This window comes from Haliaeetus albicilla, chromosome 21 (genome assembly GCF_947461875.1).
Source record: "Haliaeetus albicilla chromosome 21, bHalAlb1.1, whole genome shotgun sequence".
NCBI lineage: Eukaryota > Metazoa > Chordata > Aves > Accipitriformes > Accipitridae > Haliaeetus > Haliaeetus albicilla.
In genome coordinates this window covers 15783733-15801953 of record NC_091503.1, presented here as the reverse complement: position 1 = coordinate 15801953, position 18221 = coordinate 15783733, and the positions used below count along the sequence as shown (strand labels likewise).

Here is an 18221-nt window from a genome sequence, read left to right as displayed (position 1 = left end):
TGCAGTTACCACACCTACAGTTATAGCTCTGTCTGAGGAAGCAAGATGCCTTCAAAGATGAGTACAAAAAGATGCATGTGTTCTCCCAAGCCTGAACTCATGAGTTTGTATGTACTTTACTGTAATCTGACGCTTATTGTAAAAAATATATTTTACATAATTGGCAGTGGCAGCCACATATTCTGAGAGAAAAAAGTGTATTGAACTGTGTACTGTGTATCACTGATACTGATTTGCAGCAGTATCTTCCATAAAAGTAAAGGATAATTTAGCACTTGAAGGCCAGGCCTCAAAACCAAAATAAAATCCTTTTCTTTTTCTGTGCCTAAGCTAGGATTCATCTCACCTCACTATAGGCATTGGCAGTGTAGACACATATGGTAGGACCCATCACCCCAAGCTCCCTTTGCAGTCAATATAGGGAACAGGCACTTTTAGGCCATGATTCATCTGACCTATTTACATGTCTGCTGTAGGAGGAGATGAATCACTGCCTAGACTAGATCTGTGCGGAGGATAAAGGGAGCCTAAGATGGCCAGCTCAGATGTAGATGCTTATGCAGATCTACAGTTTGAATTTAGACTTGCAGTTTGAAACAACAATTTTTCAGAGAAGAGTTAAATTTCCTAAGCCACATTTTCCCATCAGACTGTGTACACGAATGTGTGTATATATATACACACATGTTTTTTTTCTTCCTGTAACAGAAACATTTGCAACAATATCTTTTGAAAACTGGCCCTATATTCCCTTGTCCAAATGTTCCACTATCTCAAGAGCTGCCATTTTATCTCTCTCTGCCTCTGCCCCTCTTTCACACAAACACAGACATGTGTACACGTGCCATGTTTCAGAGCTGGGCCTTCCAAATTTTCAGCATTAACTCAGAATATACTCCTCTGTGTGTGGTAGCCAGAGGTGTTACACACAGACAGATATATTAACTGCTTTTGTTGTTTAAAAAACCCAAAGCAAATGTGCAAACAAAACCACCAAATGAACATGTCTGAAATTTGCTTCTGTTTAAAAAGAATATTTTTTATTCATATTTTCTGCTACAATCTGCTCTACTCTGCCTGCAGCGTTGGTGAGGCAGGGCATCGTAGGAAGAGGAACATCAGTTTCTGGGAGACAAGTACTGGTGCAGAGGAAGGGGGAAGACAGACCTGATCATCTAAGAAAGGGTGCAAGTTCCCGAGTGAAGCTCTGAGAAGACAAGAGAGAGGTAATGTTGTGTTATTATGTATAAAAGATCAGAGTTGAGAGAGTCTGGTTTATGGGGGGTGACGATGATGTCCTCACAGGTACACTTGTGCACATGCTGTAGTAATCATGTCCCAGTGCATCTGAACACCCACCTAGACTGAAAATGGCATGAGGGTAATATTTTAAAAAAAGAAGAAAGGAAGTCACCCTGTTGCAGAGCTTGACAATGCTCAGCTGCTGCCGAGGAGTGCTTGGTGTAGCTACAGTAGTGGTAGGGAAAATATCTCTCCCATCCAGCCATTGGCACACAGCACAGCAACCCATTTATGTGAGCACCTGGTTGATCAGTTTGCTTGTGACAGATCTTGGCACGCCCTCTCCTCTGGCTGTAAAGCTTTACTGACTCTTGTGTTTTGTGGGATTTTTTTTCCCTCACAAACTTACCTGGCATGGGAGGACTTGGAACAGAGTGACATTGGCTCTGACGACAACAGGAAACCGCATTTTGGATAACTCTTTACGGTGCAAGCTTTGCAGCCATTTAAGGGGTTTTCTGTGGGGAGCGGGAGGAAAGGCTGTCCATCATCCAAAGTCTATCGCAGTGGGAAGGGTGCCCGTGGCTGCAAAGGTCTTTGGCAAAGGCCACGAGCGTCTGAAGGCTGCCTCTGAGAAATGGGCATGGGCTCATGGTTCCCCACAGGGTGCAGTGCAGAAACAGCTTCAGGAAGAGAGAGTGCTCTTTGACCAGTCATCCCAGTGCATCATTCATTAAACATAAGGCCCTACAGGAAAACCAGGGCTTCGTGTTCTCTGTGCCCCCTCCTGCATCAGCCCTGACGTCAGTAGTTTCGAACCATGGAAGTTAAATTAAGGCCAGCACAGTCTAATAGGCAAGGGAGAGCAAATGCTAAGAAGTCAAGGTAATGAGAAAATACCTGCCATCTGGAGCTGTCATAAGCACAAATTTACATTACTCCCCACAAAATAAATAAATTACAGCCCGCGGAACATTACTCTCCCTGGATGCAAAGCCCCCCTCCTGTGGCTACCGCCAAAAATTTTGGCCTCCCCCTTTTCTGCGTGATCGTTGGCTTCTGCGGAAAGCCCTGGAGAGATGTGCATGGGCACGGGGAGACATCTGCAACCGCTGGCTGTTTAAGCGCAATGGCTGTAGTGGGATCTGTTCGGCTGCATCCGCTCGCTCCCTTCCTAGCTCTGACAGAAAGTTTTCCTCCCGGCTCTGACAGCACCGCGGCCACTTGGGGAAGCACATGACTTCCTCGGGAGATGGCGTTTCTTATTTGTGTTGCAGGCCTCCAGCAGGCATGGCACCGAGGCAATATTTATATCAGTTTTTGTAACTTCGTTGCAGCAGCTGCAGTTTTGGGAACTGAAGTGCTGGCTGGAAGTGGAGAGAGAGAGAGACACAAAGCACACCATGCCATGTAGAAATCAGAGTGGAAGATGAAGGAAAAAAAAAAAAAAAAGAAAGAAAGAAAATCGGCAACCAGCCTCCTTCCCTGGAAAGCTTGTTGTGTTCCTGGGTGCCAGAGGTGCCGCTTGCCCTCCAGATGGTTGTCGCAGGGCCCATCTGTGTGAAAGTGAGTCAATGGAAATTGCAGCTCGAGATGCCAGTGTTGGGACCAGATCTGTCCCCGCAGGGTGCTTGTGCTCCTGGGGGAGCAGGGCAGGGGAAGGGGAGTTCCCTGGCTAGGTAGCTTTCTTTGCTACATGCCTAACAGCCTGCTGCGGGAGGCAGGAGAGAGCTCAAGCCCTTTGGCTATGAGACAGCGTAGTGCAAAGCTGGGGTGCGGATAGCGAGGCTGCCTCCAAAACTGCTGCAGCCTGGTGCGGTACCTCGGCAATCAGCCCTAGCAGGCTTGTTAGCCTGGCTACAACGCCACGCTGGTGCAGCCACGCTGCTCCCAGGTCCCCAGCTGGCATCTCTGCCCTGTGCCGTGCAGGTGTCCTGGCTTATGTGGAGCTAAATCGCTGTGGCTGGGAAATCCCCAGGGAGCTAGGATGGGAGTCCTGTCTTCCAGATGATTTACTTGCTGCTTCCTGTTACAGGAATGTGACCTGGTTCTCTCTTCTTCTGCCTTCTGGCTTGATTTCAGTGGTGTTAAGCCAGCAGTGGTTTGAGGCTTCACCGATGCTATGGGCCTGGAAGTCATAGCTGGCTGAGTGGAGTCCTCTTCACTGTGTCTCCTCGCTCCTTCATCCACCCTGCAACTGAGGCAAATAAGTGGTGTCAGAGGGGCTCTCCGCTGTCCATGTGTGCTCTTAGTAGGTGACTTGTACCTCTGCTGCCAAACAGCAGCAGCTGGCAGGACAGTGGGCCTGAATTCTTCCCTGTACACTGCTTTTTTTCCATGTAACTCCACTGGTCTGTGGAGTTATGCCTGACAGAGGAGGTGTCACACAGTCTCCAGTTATCTTGGAGCTTCGTGGAACTGAACAAAGTTGACGTGGAGCTAAAATGCTTCCACCAGGTACTGCCCCAGACCCTGGTTGTTAGATGATGCACATTTTATCATGAGCAAGAGCTGAAGGTCATTTGCCCCAACATAGCTGTTTGGTGCAAAATACCTTCACTTTCCTGAACTGTATAGGGTCTCAAGAAAAAGGTCCTCTCCACTGGACCACCAATGGGCTCTCCATGTCCACATGCCCCACAGTTCTCTGAAAGGACTGCCGTGAGGCAACCAGGCGGGGGAACCTGGTCACTGCGTCTGCCTGGGAGTACTCTGAAAACCAGCACCTGAAATTGCATTGCGGGCATCCTGAGGTAGAGACACCATTAAAGACTGGCAACATAGTGAGCATGGGTTCTGGGGCTACGTCCCTCAGAAAATCCCCTCCATTCTCCCGCTACATATGCCCTTGTGCTGTGAGCAGTTCTAGTCCATCTCGCTAAGAACTGAAACTTAAGTACCCAAGATGTTTCCTTAGCCCAAGCACTCTGAAATGCTCCTGGTGAGCAGAGCTGGGGTAAGATAGGCAGGGAGAGGGAGGGAGTAAGCAAAGACGTGCCAGCAGTGGTGGCAGATCCTCAGAGGTGGTGTGGGGAGGGCTTGGCAACCCTTTCAGCACTGTCCTATTGCAACAGGAGGGAGGAGGATATACAGAGGTTACTTAAAAACCCCCAACTTTTTCCAGGCTTCCATTGCTCTTCAGAAATTCTGCAAGGGAGAAGAAAAAAAAAAAAGACTATCTGAAAAGAAGGTATCCTTGCTATAACTAAAAAACTTCCTTTAAGAGCTTACTGCTATTAAATAATTGCTACATTTTGAATTGCTGTTTTCAGGAGCTTTGGGAAGAAGTCGTGTTCTCAGCCACTAATATTTTCTTAGAAGGATGGCATGGCTTTTTCACTGCTACATGCTTACGCTGAAATAGATGTGAAAGCAGTTTTGACTAGCTCAAAGAGAAGTCTCTGATCAGCCTACATCTAAGACTTCCCTTAAGGTCATTAGTGGGAGAGAAATAAGTGGATAAGTGCTTTTTTCTGTTCTTTTTTTTCACTTCCCCCCCACCTCTTTTTTTTTCTCTCTTTCTCAGAAGTGGATTGTCTGGGTGCAGGAGTTAGCCCTTTAAATATTGGGTGTTTGCATGCATAGGGACAAAAATACAGTTCTCTAGTAATCATCCACAGACTGTTGTAGGCTGTAGTATTTGGGATGATTGCAGCATAACTTAGAATGTCATTTTTATTAGGGGGAGGTAGTGTGTGATGCACTTTCTGGAAATATAATTTGCTATTTTGGATTCAATAATGCTGTTTTGGAGGGTGGGAGAGTGAATGATTTTCCAGTTCTTTTACCTGAAACTCCCTAATGTTTTTAATGCCCGGCTTCTCCTAGGCAAATACTCCTGTGTTAGGCTTCCCTCTCCTTCTCCCGCCCCCCTTCTTCTCTTATTCATATGTTTTGACAAACACAAAATGCCTTCCAATCCTTAGAGAGCTGTACTCCATCATTAGACTGATGTTTTCTGCCTCTCAGTTTTTATTTATGTGAGTCTAAAAATGTGTAGCTCACTGGCACCCCACACTGTTTTTGGTTTCTCCCATCTTATATGTGCCATGCTGGCTCATGTTTGCTTTTTCCTTGCACTCTTTCTTTCTTTCAGGTTATTACAACGTTTTAAATACAGGTTGTCTGAAACAATGAGCACCAACGAGAAGAAACCTCCTCTGAATGGGAGAAGAGCCCTCCCATCAAACAACTCCAATGATGAAGAAAATGAGGTCCCTGAGATGGAGGCTTTTGGATTGATACCTAGAGGATTTAACCCCAAAGGTACAGTGTACAGTTAAGCCATGAGTCTATTTTTACATCTTCCATACTCACCTCTGCCCAGCTCTGTGAACTAAAACTGAATCACTTTTTTCCTTACATGTTTTGATCTCAGATAGCTTTTATTGCTGCTCATGAAAAAACTTGCTGAAAACACCCATGTGCATGGAAATGCTACTGCAGGTCACGGGTAGGGAAATTGAGGAGTGGAGAAGCTGAGTGACCAGTTTTTGGCTTGAACTGTGGGAGTGGTTAAAAAAAGGCAAGAATGGGTTTTCCCAGTTTGATCACCATCACAGAGTCACTTTAGGACCTGATGGCTTCAGGCACGGCTGTAGCACCACTGGGGTGAAGGGAGCCCAGGGGACCCTCCCCTCTTAATAGCCCTTCTGGTTTTTATGGCCTTAAACTGACTGTGAAGCTACTGCAAAATGCCGGCTGGCAGGGAAAACTTTTGCTAGATGTTCAGCTCATTCATAAAAATGAATGCAAAACTAAAAGGAATCCCCATATTTTTAATTATTCTCCTGTGAAAAGTGTTTCAATCGTTTGGCTGGGGACACAAAACAATATCATGGCAGGGGGTGGGGAAATCAAACTACATCCTCAGTGCCAACTCTTTGGAGTGAATCTGAAAAAAAATAGGTAGGATTTGGTTTAAAAGAAATCAGGATTGGTTCCTGAATGAGTCACCAACCAAATGACGTTAATTTTTGGCCTATTTGAAATGAACAGCAGAACTGGTTGAACGTGGCAACTCAGGGTAGCCAGATGTAATAATACTGAATGCTTGTATGGGACTTTTCATCCAGGGTTGAAAGAGTGCTTAATAAATGTGGACAAGCATTAATTACTGCATTTTACACACTAGGAAACAGGCAAAGAGATTTTATGCGACAAGTTCAAATTTTTATTGCAAAGCATTATTTCTGTAATCCTAATCACATGCCTTAACAACACGTGTGTCCCGTCCCCCCCCGTTTTAATACACACACATATCTTTAAAAAGCATTTCTTTTCAGAAATGCCTGAGCAAACCAACTGGCATGTTAAGATTGTAGAAACTTTGTGTGAACCTATTCAAACAACCCTGTAGCTCTGGGGCAAGTAGATGTGTTTAAATTGTCAAATGTAACGCAGTACAGGTCCTGACTAGACATTGTTTCAAACCCAATATGCTCACAGAAGCTGGAGATGTGTAAGAGTGTGGGATACCTTAGAAGGAATGCAGCCTGTAGCTAAAGCCCACCAGTACCAGGAGAAAGATTCCTACTGCTTTTTGATGTGCTTCACATCAGGCTCTGAATGAAGTACGGTGCTGGTGGGCGGGAGCTTCTTGCTTTTCAGAAATGCAATGGAAACTTAGGAAAGTCAGGTCAAGTGAATTGAGGCAGGAACCCAACATGTGCTTAAGGCAATACCGCTAGTGAGAAAAACAGCCCTTGTCCAAAGCAAGAGTTTTTGTGGCCATAGGATATACCTGGGACTGGTATGGCTGAAAAATAAATTTGTGTGTAACACCAAAACTCTTTTTGTACAGCTGGATCAGCTCTGCTGTGCAGTTCAGCTCTGCAATGCTTGTAGCAACAACATGCAAGGGCTAACCTGAAGGGAAAGGACTGCAGCAGCATTCCTGTTTCAGTGCACGTCAGCTGTGATCTAAGCCTGTGATGCCACCTGATATAAGTGTGGTCCCTGGACACGCTGCTTTGTGGTAGTATGCTTAAGTCACCTGTCAGACCATGTTAATGGTTTATAGCCCAATGGAGCTCAGACTGGGAGCTGAGCCTGCCCAGAGCCCTCACAATGTTTTTCTTGGGGGATAAAGTGAGTGTCTGCAGGCAGAGCAGGAGTGGCACAGTACGACAGGGCTCTAGCACCGCGAGCACATCTTTGCAGACGACTGCTTGTGCCACCTCCTTCTCCTTCGCCTGCACACTTCTATGCTTCTGGGTTGTCCAAATTTTCTGTAGCGGTTCCCACATTTCATTGCCATAACACACTGAAAAAAGCATGCCAATGCTTTTATCCTTGCTGTTACAACTGAGGTGTTTTCTAGCCTTTGGGGTGGGATTGGACACCTGCTATAAACATCTAAACTTCAGTGTCTTCACCTGTGTCAGATCATAGTCAACACAGAGCCATCCATGAGTGGAGGTGAGGGCACAGGCTGTCCAGAGAGGCAGTGGGTGTCCCTTTCAGGGTGATCTGTACCGTTCTCTCAGCTCCACTGGCTGCAGCAACCAGCCACCAACTGGCTGTAATAAGAGGTTACATACCAGGCTCACATCATTTGGGTGCCTAAATTTAACTGAATCCTGCCCTTGATCTGTGCAGTGTAGGTGTCTACAGCTGAGCTAGTCACCCTCGTTTCCCTTGACAGCCAACAGAGAGAAACAGGCATTTTTAGGGTGTGATTCATTTGACCTATTTTAGCTACTACTCTAGGATGAGGTAAAGCCCTGTGCTTGACTAGCTCTCTGCTGACACCCACTTCTACTCCGCTGAATCACAGCCGGAGCGAGCGGCCGAGGCTGCCAGGGATGGCTGCCTCCCAGCCCGGTCAGTGGGCTCCTGCTGCGGGACCCCCGCTTGCTTGCCGGAGGGATGCTCAGTGAGGAGGACGCGCAGCCCCCCCGAGTGCTTCTTCAGCAAGAAGCCTGTGTCTCCGTGAACACGGCTGTGCCGTGTCCTCCCCCTGGCTCTTCCTAGCCAGCTCATCTCACCGCAGCGTGTTACGAGTGGGCCTGGCACTTACAGCCGCTCGGTGGGAGGACACAGCCCTGCGGCCCCGCGGTCTGCAAGCTCCCCACGCACCCTCCTTTGCAAAGTGCGGCGACTCGCCAGGGAATCGTGCATCCCCTGGGCACCTCCTTTGGAAACTCATGCTATTCGCTTTGTAATCCAGAGCCCTTTCTCTCTGGTCCTCCAAGAAAACCTAATGTTTGAAGGTTATTCTTGTTATGCGAAAAACAGCTCAAGCTTGTGCTCATTTATTTCCATGCAAGCTTAACATTGCAAAAGCTTTAAGAAAGCATCGGACTGCTGCCTCTCGAGCAGCCAACCTGCTTGCACTGAACAGCAGACCAGGCTATGGGCAAACCGTCAAATGGACCTGACTTCAAAGGACGCCTCGATGGCCACCTGTGGCTCACAAGCAGATGAGCAGTGATGTGCACATCGCCTGGAGCCTTCCTTTTGATCCCACCCTGGTGATGGTGTTAGCACATCCCATTACCCTGCTCATGTTTTGTCCTCCGTAATTACCATTACTGTAATTAACGCAGGCTCCGGTCACAGGTTATATTCATCTGGCAATCTCAAGGTACATTTTAACACTGAGAGTGAAAGTGAAATGTGTTTTCTGCAGATGTGTATGGCTGTGTTTTGACGGGAGCCATGTAAAGTCCTGAGATAAAATGAAGCAAATGCTGAACTGACAGCCCAGGGTGACTTAGCTTTACAGTTCCTTGAAGGGGCTAACATGCAAAGGGCGGGCAGGGTCGCTCACTGTTGCCTTTTATTTCAGAACACAAGATGAAAACACAGCAAACCCTCAACTCCATTTTTAAGCCTCCTTGGAAGGAGAGAGAAGCTGAGCCAAACTTACTGATAACATCACCCCTCACAGAGCCCCAAGATATGTGGCTTTTACATGCAGTGCTTTCAGCCTGGGAGGGGTTGGGAGAGATGATGGGAGAGACTCTCCTCTGCCCCCACTTTACCCCCTCTCCAGGAAATTCCTGCCTCATGTAATTCAGTTGTGAGCTTTGTCGGCATTATTGTGAGTGGGCATTGGTAAGTTTTGCAGGGAGGGAGGCAAAGACATGCCCCACTTCACAGAGGGGCAATGAGAATGATTTCTGAGCAAAATGCATTTAAAGTTTCTCACAAAAACCATCTCTGTAACTTTAGCCAGTGCTAAAGCCAGCGGGGATCTACAGAAGTTACTCCAGAAGCCTGGCAAATTGAGCAGAGAGGGACTTTAAGCCTGCCTCAGCGTTGAACAGGGTATTCCAGCCTTTCCATGGATTAGGGTTAGCAGGAGGCGAATGGTTTTGGGTTCAGTTGTCCAGGGCTTTTCCATGAAAGGATCCTTATCTTGCTGTGTCCTCAGGCAGTTTCCTTTCCTCCTGTTGCCTGAAGGGCAGGGCTAGGCAGCTCATGATGACAATGCAGGAGCGTGACCTGCTCCTGCTGCCTTTATTTCCCCTCCTCCCACCCAGAGCCCAGGCTGGGTGGCTTGGCTGGGGCAGGAGAAGGACCATGCTGGTGTCCAGGGGAGTTGCTGCCCGCAGGGCTCTGCTGATGTCTGGAACACATCCCTGCAGAGGGGCATGGCTAACGCACAGGCTGCTGTAAGCCTGGGGGCTGCACACCCAAGAGGGAGCTGCTCTGCTGCTTGTCCAGAGCTGGCCGCTATGCAGTGTATCCTTGCCTTCAAGGAAAAGCGGTGTGCAAAGCTGTTGTCTGAGCTGTTGTCTGTGAAGTGGGCTGTGTTCAGCCCTCAGTGACTTGAATACCCGACTCAGTCACTGAGCACATCATTCCTGCTCACAGTGTTCTCAGCAGCAGGCCAAATTAGCCACCATCATGAGTGCACACAGCTCTACCAGCTGCTGTAAATGTGCACGTCTTTTTGCCAGACGTGAGTTTGGCTCTGTCACTGTCAGTATAAAATGCCGAAATTAGCTAGTTTCTAACTGTCAGCACCTGGGAAGACAAGCTGAGAGCTGCAAATCAAGCTTTACTCTTCTGTCTCTCTCCTGGTGGTGAGGACCAGCAATGGTCCTCCTGGCAGAGGTTTCGTGATTACCTGCCCAAGCATGCAGGCAAAAGAACAATGTCCAGTTCATTTTCATGTGGTTGCTCGTTGTGTGAGAAAACTCCTGTTGTGAAGATTCCCGGTATCATACAGTCATGTAGCTCGTGGTGACTGCAAGTGCCTTTGGCTATCCCAGTGCTACCCCACATCGATCATTAGCTGAGCAACCTAACTTCCAGCAGCGGTAGGCTATAACCCTTTAGACAGCCCTAATTTGAAGGGAGCGAAGCTTTGCCCATGCATGTTATAGATACCTACTGCTGTTTGCCTATAACTCTATGCTGTAATTATGTACTGTAATGTTATATTTAGTTTTCATAAGAAGACACTAATAGCAGTGGAGGTGTACTGAGAAGCTGAGTCTAGACACATACAGTACACCAAAACCTTATTTAATACAGACAATCCAAGCTCTCAGCTGAATGCAAGATCATTAAATACCTCTCAGGCTCTTCAGCACTCAATAGTAGTAGCGCTTTGCAAACATTAATGTAATTAAGCATCACAAAACCCCTGTGAATTTGCATTTTGCAAATGGAAGGCTGCAAGAAGGGAGATATGAAGCCACAGCTGTCAAAGGCCCACTGATTGCACTGGCAAACTTGTGACAGCGAGGCCAGAGTTGCAGAAAGCCGGTGCCAAAGGAAAGGTGGAGCCCAACTCTCCTCAGGGACATTCAGCTTTCCACCCATAGCAACCTACTCTTTCTGCAATTGCTTTCACCATACACTAGAAGCCTTACAGCCTCTGTGGAAATGGCAGGTGGACAGAGAAGTGTCAGTCCATAAGTCCGTGCTCAGCCAGGAGGATGTAAGCCCCAAACAGATCCAGCATGCTCCATTGCATGGTGTTTCTCAATGAGGCAATGCTGGGGAAGGGGAGGACAGGGTCTCTAATGATGTTGAGATCAATATTGGCATTCCAACATACTGACTTCTTACTTCTGTGTTCATTTATGTGTCCCTGCAGATTACCTGCATGTTGTGGACGTTCATATGTTCAAGGAGCCCCACGAGATCAACAAGCAGCAGCACCACACTGACAAGTACTACAGCCCCAAGCTGATAGTGCGTCGGGGACAGCCTTTCCAAATCCAGATTGACTTCAACCGACCCTACAAGCCAGAGACGGACCAATTCTGGCTGGAGTATTTGATAGGTAAGTGCCTGGCAAAGGCTGTGTTGTATCAGCAAAGTAAGGCTGAAGAGTTTCTTGTAAACAGGAACACAACAGTACTTAATGGCTGGTTTTTTTCCTGTTATGATTGATAAACCATAAAAACAGTCTTAACCATAGGCAAGGAAGTGCTTCTCTAAACAGGGTCAGAATTGCTCGTGAGAGAAGGAGCAGTATTTGGGCTTTCTGTTTAGCAAGAAGTTGTACTTTATTGAGCTTTCAGAGTTATGTCTGGTTAATGCTGTATGGCAATGCTGAAAGGTAGGTGGAACGGGAAACATCTTTTGTTAGTGTTTAGGAGATGCAGCGAGGAGGGATCTGTTTTTTGAGGTGGAAGAGATGACTATGTATGAACTGGGATAAAAAAATGTTGAGTACGCAAGGAGGGGAAATTACGCAGGGTGGAAGAACAGGAGGCCTTGCAACTTTGCAGCCTGCATTTGCAGCCAACTTGGTAACAAGGGAGAAGGTTCAGAGATTATAGCTTTGGACCAGAGACTTACTCAGGGCCACATCAGAGGCTTTCTTGATTTACTGCAAAAAGAGCAAGAAAGCATTTTTCCTCTCACTCGGAGACCTTCATCAGACACCCAGCTCCTAATGCACCTGTTGACTTATTGAAGGTACAGGACCAGAGAAGCACATGACCTCGCTAGAGAAGGGGAAAAGCAAGTAACAGAGCAGGGCTTCCTGCTGTGTGCCAAAGACGGCTCCAACGAATGCTGCTCCCTACATCACAGCTCTGGGAAAGCCCCAGCTTCATGTAGAGCGATCTGGGAGTTTCTGTGTTAAGACGTCAATGTTCCCCTTATAAACTGTTTAAAGTAGGTTTGAATTGATGTTTTAATTTACTTTCCTGAGAGATGCAGTTCAGAAATTTGTAACATTGATTTTTTTCCACCATTGAGTTATGATGATGTGGCCATTTATTAGATTTGTTGCCTTTTAAAGCTAGATGGGCGTTTATCTCTTAAACATATGTGCAATGAAAAGGTTACTGTCTGCACGTTTTTTTTCATGGGTCTCTTCTTTCTAATTTAAATTGGGGTTGGGAGGCATGTTATGACAGTCCAGTGAATGATTGGCTGAACAGCCACAAGTGCCTTTAAAAATTTAATATGCATAAATATCATTAGTTCTTTGGGGATTTAATTAAATTCAAGACTGTTCCCTTAATCTTTATACATTTAAAACAAACAGCTGTAGCAAGAAGAAGTGGAAAATGGAACATTTGTTTTTTATTGCATCGTGTGCAGTTTGCATTTGTTTTAATCAGATATTCTATATTGGAAGAAGAAATTTAACACTTCTTTTGACGTCGCACAGTCCACTTAAGAGAACGTATTAACTTATTTTCCTGTTGCTCCTTCCTAACACATCTGTCTGTGGTTTGTACCTTGAATCCCTAAGCATGGATAAAAATCCCCTCATCCTCAGCCAAGGTAGGAATGGGGTTAAACACAGCCTGAGCCAGGGGAGACTTTGCAAAACTCAGCTCTGAATTATTACTTTGGAGTCAGCCCTGAGTCTGTGGTTGACTTCACCTTCTCATTCGTCACTGTTATTGTCCTTTCTGTGAAATGGGAATGGTAATGCTGATGTCCCGTGTGTGGTGGCTGGCAATCAGCTGAAGGAAAGTGCTGCATATACAGGATAATATAAAATGCTAATGCTCTCCCCTGCTTTTTAAGAGTCTGCTTCTGTGAGCACCACTGCCCTCTTGCTACGAGGAATTTAGCTCACAGAGATTGAATGGGGAGAAGAGATGTTCAAGCTCCTCTTCTAGGAACTGGTTAATATTCAGTGCTCCACAAATCTTTCTCTTTATGCACATGTGGTGAAAACACAGTACGTTTATTTCTCAGAGGCTAGCAACAGAAAGCAAAACAAAAACAGTCCACAAAGGAGAAGGAAATTATTCAGAGATGATCTGCTTGGTTCTTGTTAATTCTCCTTCTCATGGCAAGTCCAGTGTTTAATGCCCTGAAGAGGAGAAAGAGATTTCTTGTACTTAGGAAAGGGCACTGAGTGCTCAAGGTTTCAGTGCTATGCTCTCAAACTTTTTGTCACAGGGAGACATGGCAATTTTCATCCAGTTTTTTTCTGTTTGTCTGCCTGAAGAGCGGGCATTCACCTCTTGTAATGTCAGCTGCCTGAAAACCAGAGCCCAGTCCAAAAGCTGATGCCTAGACTGCCTCTGTGCTCAGAGGAGGGAGGCAGGCAGCTCCAGGTGGCAGCTTAGCCCTGCTGTCTTAAAATGGGATGAACTCCCTTCTGGAGTTTTTGTCTTCCTCCGTTGACTCTCCCCCATAGACCAGGCTCTGACTTTAAGATCACCGAAGACAGGGGAGGTGCGTCCTACCCCTGCCCTTCGGTACCGTCGGGCAGAAGCTACACCGAGGGACTGGCTCAGACAACAGCCGTACAGCAGGGGCAGCTTGAGCTCAGGGAAGCTTTTTGCACTGAACCAAGGGGTACGCTTCCTAGGAAAGTGCTGAGTTTGAGAGATTAAAGTGATGGACACACAGAAATATTTGCAGGTTGCTGTAGAATGACCTTTCCGAGGAGCTCTCTGTGTGCCCGAGCAGTAGATTTCAAACAGTGCAGCAAACCTGTAAAATACCCTAGGCTGGAGGGACCTCTGGAGGTCTCCTGTCCAAGCCCTTGCTCAGAGCAGGTCCAGCTTGCTCCGGCTGCTCAGGGTCTTGCCCTAGAGACAGGTTTTGAGTATCTCCAAGGGTTGGGAGGTTACCCCAAGCAATGTGAACCAGGCTATCCGGAGCTGTAGAATCTTTTGGGTGTTTCAAGGTGCTGTTCTCATAAAGTACAAAGATACTTTTGGTAGGGATGGCTGGCCTTGGCTCCCAGGGAATTCAGCTGGAGCTGGGAAAACTCAACGTCTCTTTTTGCAGGGCTGTGCCTACAGTGAGGACTGTTTATACAACAGCACAGTATAAAGCTATTCAGAAATGATTAGTTCCTAGCACTGGAAATTTCCCAGCATTTATGTTAATCCATCACAGAATTTTTATCCATTAAAGACTAATTTTGCTCCTGAAAAATGTGACAATGGTAATGACTTGATCCTGTGTATGTGAAGAACTATTCTATTTCCTTTATTCCCTAAAATTTAGTTTTACTTTTCTTTTTTGCTCCTATTTTTGCTTCTTTTGCATCATTAAAAAGATGATTAATGAAGCAAGTAAAGCAAGTAGAAACTGCTTAATCCTTCTAATTGATAATGAATCAAGGATACCTGGGACAAATGTTTCTTGCGTCATGTCAAACTAGGTCTGAAACACTCACAGAACAATACTTAGTAACAATCTTTTTTAATCTACAGTCCATTTAAAGACCATTCACACAGACTCTAGAATTCACACAGAGTCTAGAATGGGCTAAATTGTATAAACAAATATAGATAAATATATAAATATTTCACCCTAAACTTTTGAAAGTAATTTTTACTGAAATTCTTCTGCGATGGTTCCTTATGACTAAAGTCCTTTTTGCTTTAGCAGACTGTTTCCTGTAGAGTCACCATCGGTGAAACTAGCTGAAGTGCTAACATGTGAATTATTATAATTCAGTTTTGCACATAATGCTTCAGTAAATTAGGACCATACTTGTCTGCCAAAGTATGGAAAACAATGAATGTGCCAAAAAATCCACATGGAAAAATATCCACTTATAAAGAGTAATGGGATGTTATCCCAGTTCTCGTGCTGGACTGCAGCCCTGCCTCCGTACCTGTGGTTTGGGAGCTGCTCCATCACCACATATTTCCTTCCTCTCAGCCCACTTCCTGGCTTTAATGAGAGGAAAGGTGAGCATCACCCCTTGGGAAATACTCATTTTATTGCCCTGGGGTTGAGATGAAAGAGCCACAAGAGAAGTGTAGATGCTGTGCTTACATCCAGTTTCCCACAGCGGGAACAATTTCAGTTTGCTTGGAGCCCCAGGGAGCCCAGAGGAGCCAGTGACTCCTTCACCCATCCGTCTTGATCTCTCCTGACTATTGCCTTCATGGTGATGGGGATACTTCGTGTTGCTCTTGGCTTTCCACAGTGTGTTGGGCTCAGCCTGGCTGAGCACGGCTCCCACACCTGTGGCAGCCAGTTTGGCATGAGTGCTGCAAAGTTTCCACAGTCACTGCTGCACTGGCGGTGATTCCTCTGAAAAGCAGATGTATGATTAGATGGGCTTATACGGCATTCAATCTTGCTTTTAGTAGTAGTTTCCTGTACATGGCTGTAAATCCTAGAGTGGTTGATGAGTTTATATAGTGCATCCTTACTCTAATGATATATTTCCCCACATCCTCATAAATTGTTGTCTATTTGTATTTTTCTTAAATGGCTTCATAAATCCATATATATTGGTCTAGCCCTAAATATAATTATGAACGTTTTATTCATTGGCAGACTTCTGGAATGATCATAAATCCCAGTCCTCCAGGCTACTATCACCTTTCCACATGTGTGCACGTGTGGACACCCACTCACCCGCCCATATGCACTCCTCAGGCTTCTATACATCATTGGCTTTTGGCCTGAGATGAGAGCAGAGACTTACTGCTCCTTTTTCTACAGTCTTCCCAGGCCTGCTCCAGAGGAATAGTTATAAACACATGAAAGCATGTGTTTATAACTAAAAACATAAAGATGTTAGAGCTGATCCCGTAGGGCTTATTTAGGTGACACCAAATTCCCACTTATAGTCAGCGTACAACTAAACAACCAGGGGTCCGATTCAGCACACCCATGCCAGAATCAGTGGTGCTCTTCATGCTGTCCTACAGTGTCCACAGCCTTTACTAATTTCACAGCAGTGTTGGGACATGGGTTATTCCGGGAGGGTTAAGGTTTTGTTCCTTTCGTCAGGCAGTAAATCTGTCTTAGTTGGAAGTATTGCTGTCCCTGCTGTCATTTGTCCTCAGCAGCTCTGGGGCAGGGCAGGTGGTAGCTAATGCAGTGGCTGGGACATGAGGTGTCCCCTGGCACCTCGGATGGGATGTTGAGCTGAGTTCTGCCTCTGGGAAAAAGTTGCTTGTTGGAAAAAGTTGGATCTTGAGTTTTTTAGGAGCCTTCTTGGCATTATACAAAGGTAACTAACTCTGGTGCTGGGGGCAAACGCTTTTGGTGTTGGTACATAACCCAACATTGAGAGTTTATTAAATCACTATATGCTTGTTTAATAAAAAACTACAAAAATTGAGCAAAGATACAGAAACACCTGATGGACTAAACATGAAGACCCATTCTGGGCGAGAAAGAATAATTTATTAGCAGTGGAACACATTTCCCAGAGACTGACTCCAGACAGAGAAGAGACCTGTTTGCCAGCTCTTAGCAAACAGCAAACCTCTCTACTTTCTGAACAAAGACATTGGGGTATTTTTTTCCTCCCCTCTGGAATTCCCAGCCAGGCCCCAGAGGAGCAGAGAGGAGGGAGTCCCTCGAGGTACTCCATGAATGCAGTATTTCATGCAAAGGAATCTTTATCTTTATTATGCTCTCCTTTTGCACTGCTGCAGCAGCATCAAGTGGCACATAAAATCTAGCTGTATTTTTTAATGATTTTAATAGCTAAGGTGGGTGACTCTGATGTGTGTTTTACAACTGTAAAGTACTAGAAACATTCACTCCTGGGAAAGAGTGGTCAGATGTTAAGGATTCCTACCTAGAGCCATGAGTAACAATTATCTCAAGATATTCCAGTTTCCTACATTACCAAGTTTGTATGCAGCACTTGTGAAGGCAATGGAATTTGAGGGTGGGAGGGACCCAGATGTGATATTAAAGCAGAGGTTTAAGGACATTACTGTTTTTTACAAAAATTTGTTTCTTCTTCTTGCTTGTTTTGATTGTTTGTGATTTTATTAGAGCATCTCTTCTCTTTCTTTTTTCTTTGTTTTACTTTTTCTTCTTCTTTTCCCCGTTTTTCTCTCTCTCCCTTCCTTCTCTTCCTCCTTCTCCTTCTTCTTTTGTCCTCCTTTTCTCCTTCTCCTTCTCTTCTTCTTTCTCCTCTTCTTTCTCTTCTTCTTTCTCCTCTTTTCTCTTCTTCCTTCTCTTCTTCCTTCTCTTCCTTTCTCTCCTTTCTCTCCTTTTTCCTTTCCTGACATTTGTTGTAGTTACTCACAGTGATTCCTAAGGCATGGTCCTAGTATACTAACACCCATCCCCAGGCTGCTTGCTACAATAAGGCTTACCTCTGCTACACAGCTATTGTACTTGGGGCTTCCAGCTCAAATTTGTTTATCAACCTGTCACAATTATTATACTTCCAGGGCTGGTATTGAAATAGATTCTTTACCCTTTGTACGAAAGAGTGTATCTAGGTAAAACAAATGAACCTAGGGAGACAGATTCCTTAACTCCTTTAAAAAACAATCTTCTAAGGAGGGTTCCAAAAAGTCTATTGAGAAATAGCTTTCTTCACTTCCCTCTCTTCTGAAGTATCCTACTTCCATCAGGGAGGAAATGTCCTCTGAAGCTCACTATACTTCTAATCTCCGTGCTACCAAATTTTCCCTCCTCCCTGCCAAAAGTAAAACATCTACTCACTTGTGTAGGGCCTGTCCAAGAGCACCCATCAGTCCCTCCGCTGGCTGTGCTACTAGCATGGTGCTAACTCAGCAGCGGCATTTAAGAGCTGTGTAATGCATGCACATGTACAGCAATGTGTATGTCCACTGGATATCAAGGGAAAAACT

At 45.6% G+C, this 18221-nt stretch overlaps 1 protein-coding gene across 2 annotated transcripts in view; it reads left to right on the top strand.

Annotated features, from left to right (window-relative positions):
* Positions 1-18221, top strand: part of F13A1 (coagulation factor XIII A chain) — a 151091-nt gene that overhangs the window by 85279 nt on the left and 47591 nt on the right. Inside the window, exons 8-12 of one of the 2 annotated variants that reach the window (XM_069809037.1) lie at positions 6-107; positions 1084-1226; positions 4367-4432; positions 5339-5508; positions 11300-11488. In XM_069809037.1, the coding sequence (XP_069665138.1) occupies positions 5376-5508; positions 11300-11488 (322 nt within the window). In that variant the 5' untranslated portion in view covers positions 6-107; positions 1084-1226; positions 4367-4432; positions 5339-5375. Of the gene's footprint in view, positions 1-5; positions 108-1083; positions 1227-3913; positions 4433-5338; positions 5509-11299; positions 11489-18221 lie in introns of those variants that run through there. The other variant, XM_069809038.1, reaches the window with a different exon arrangement.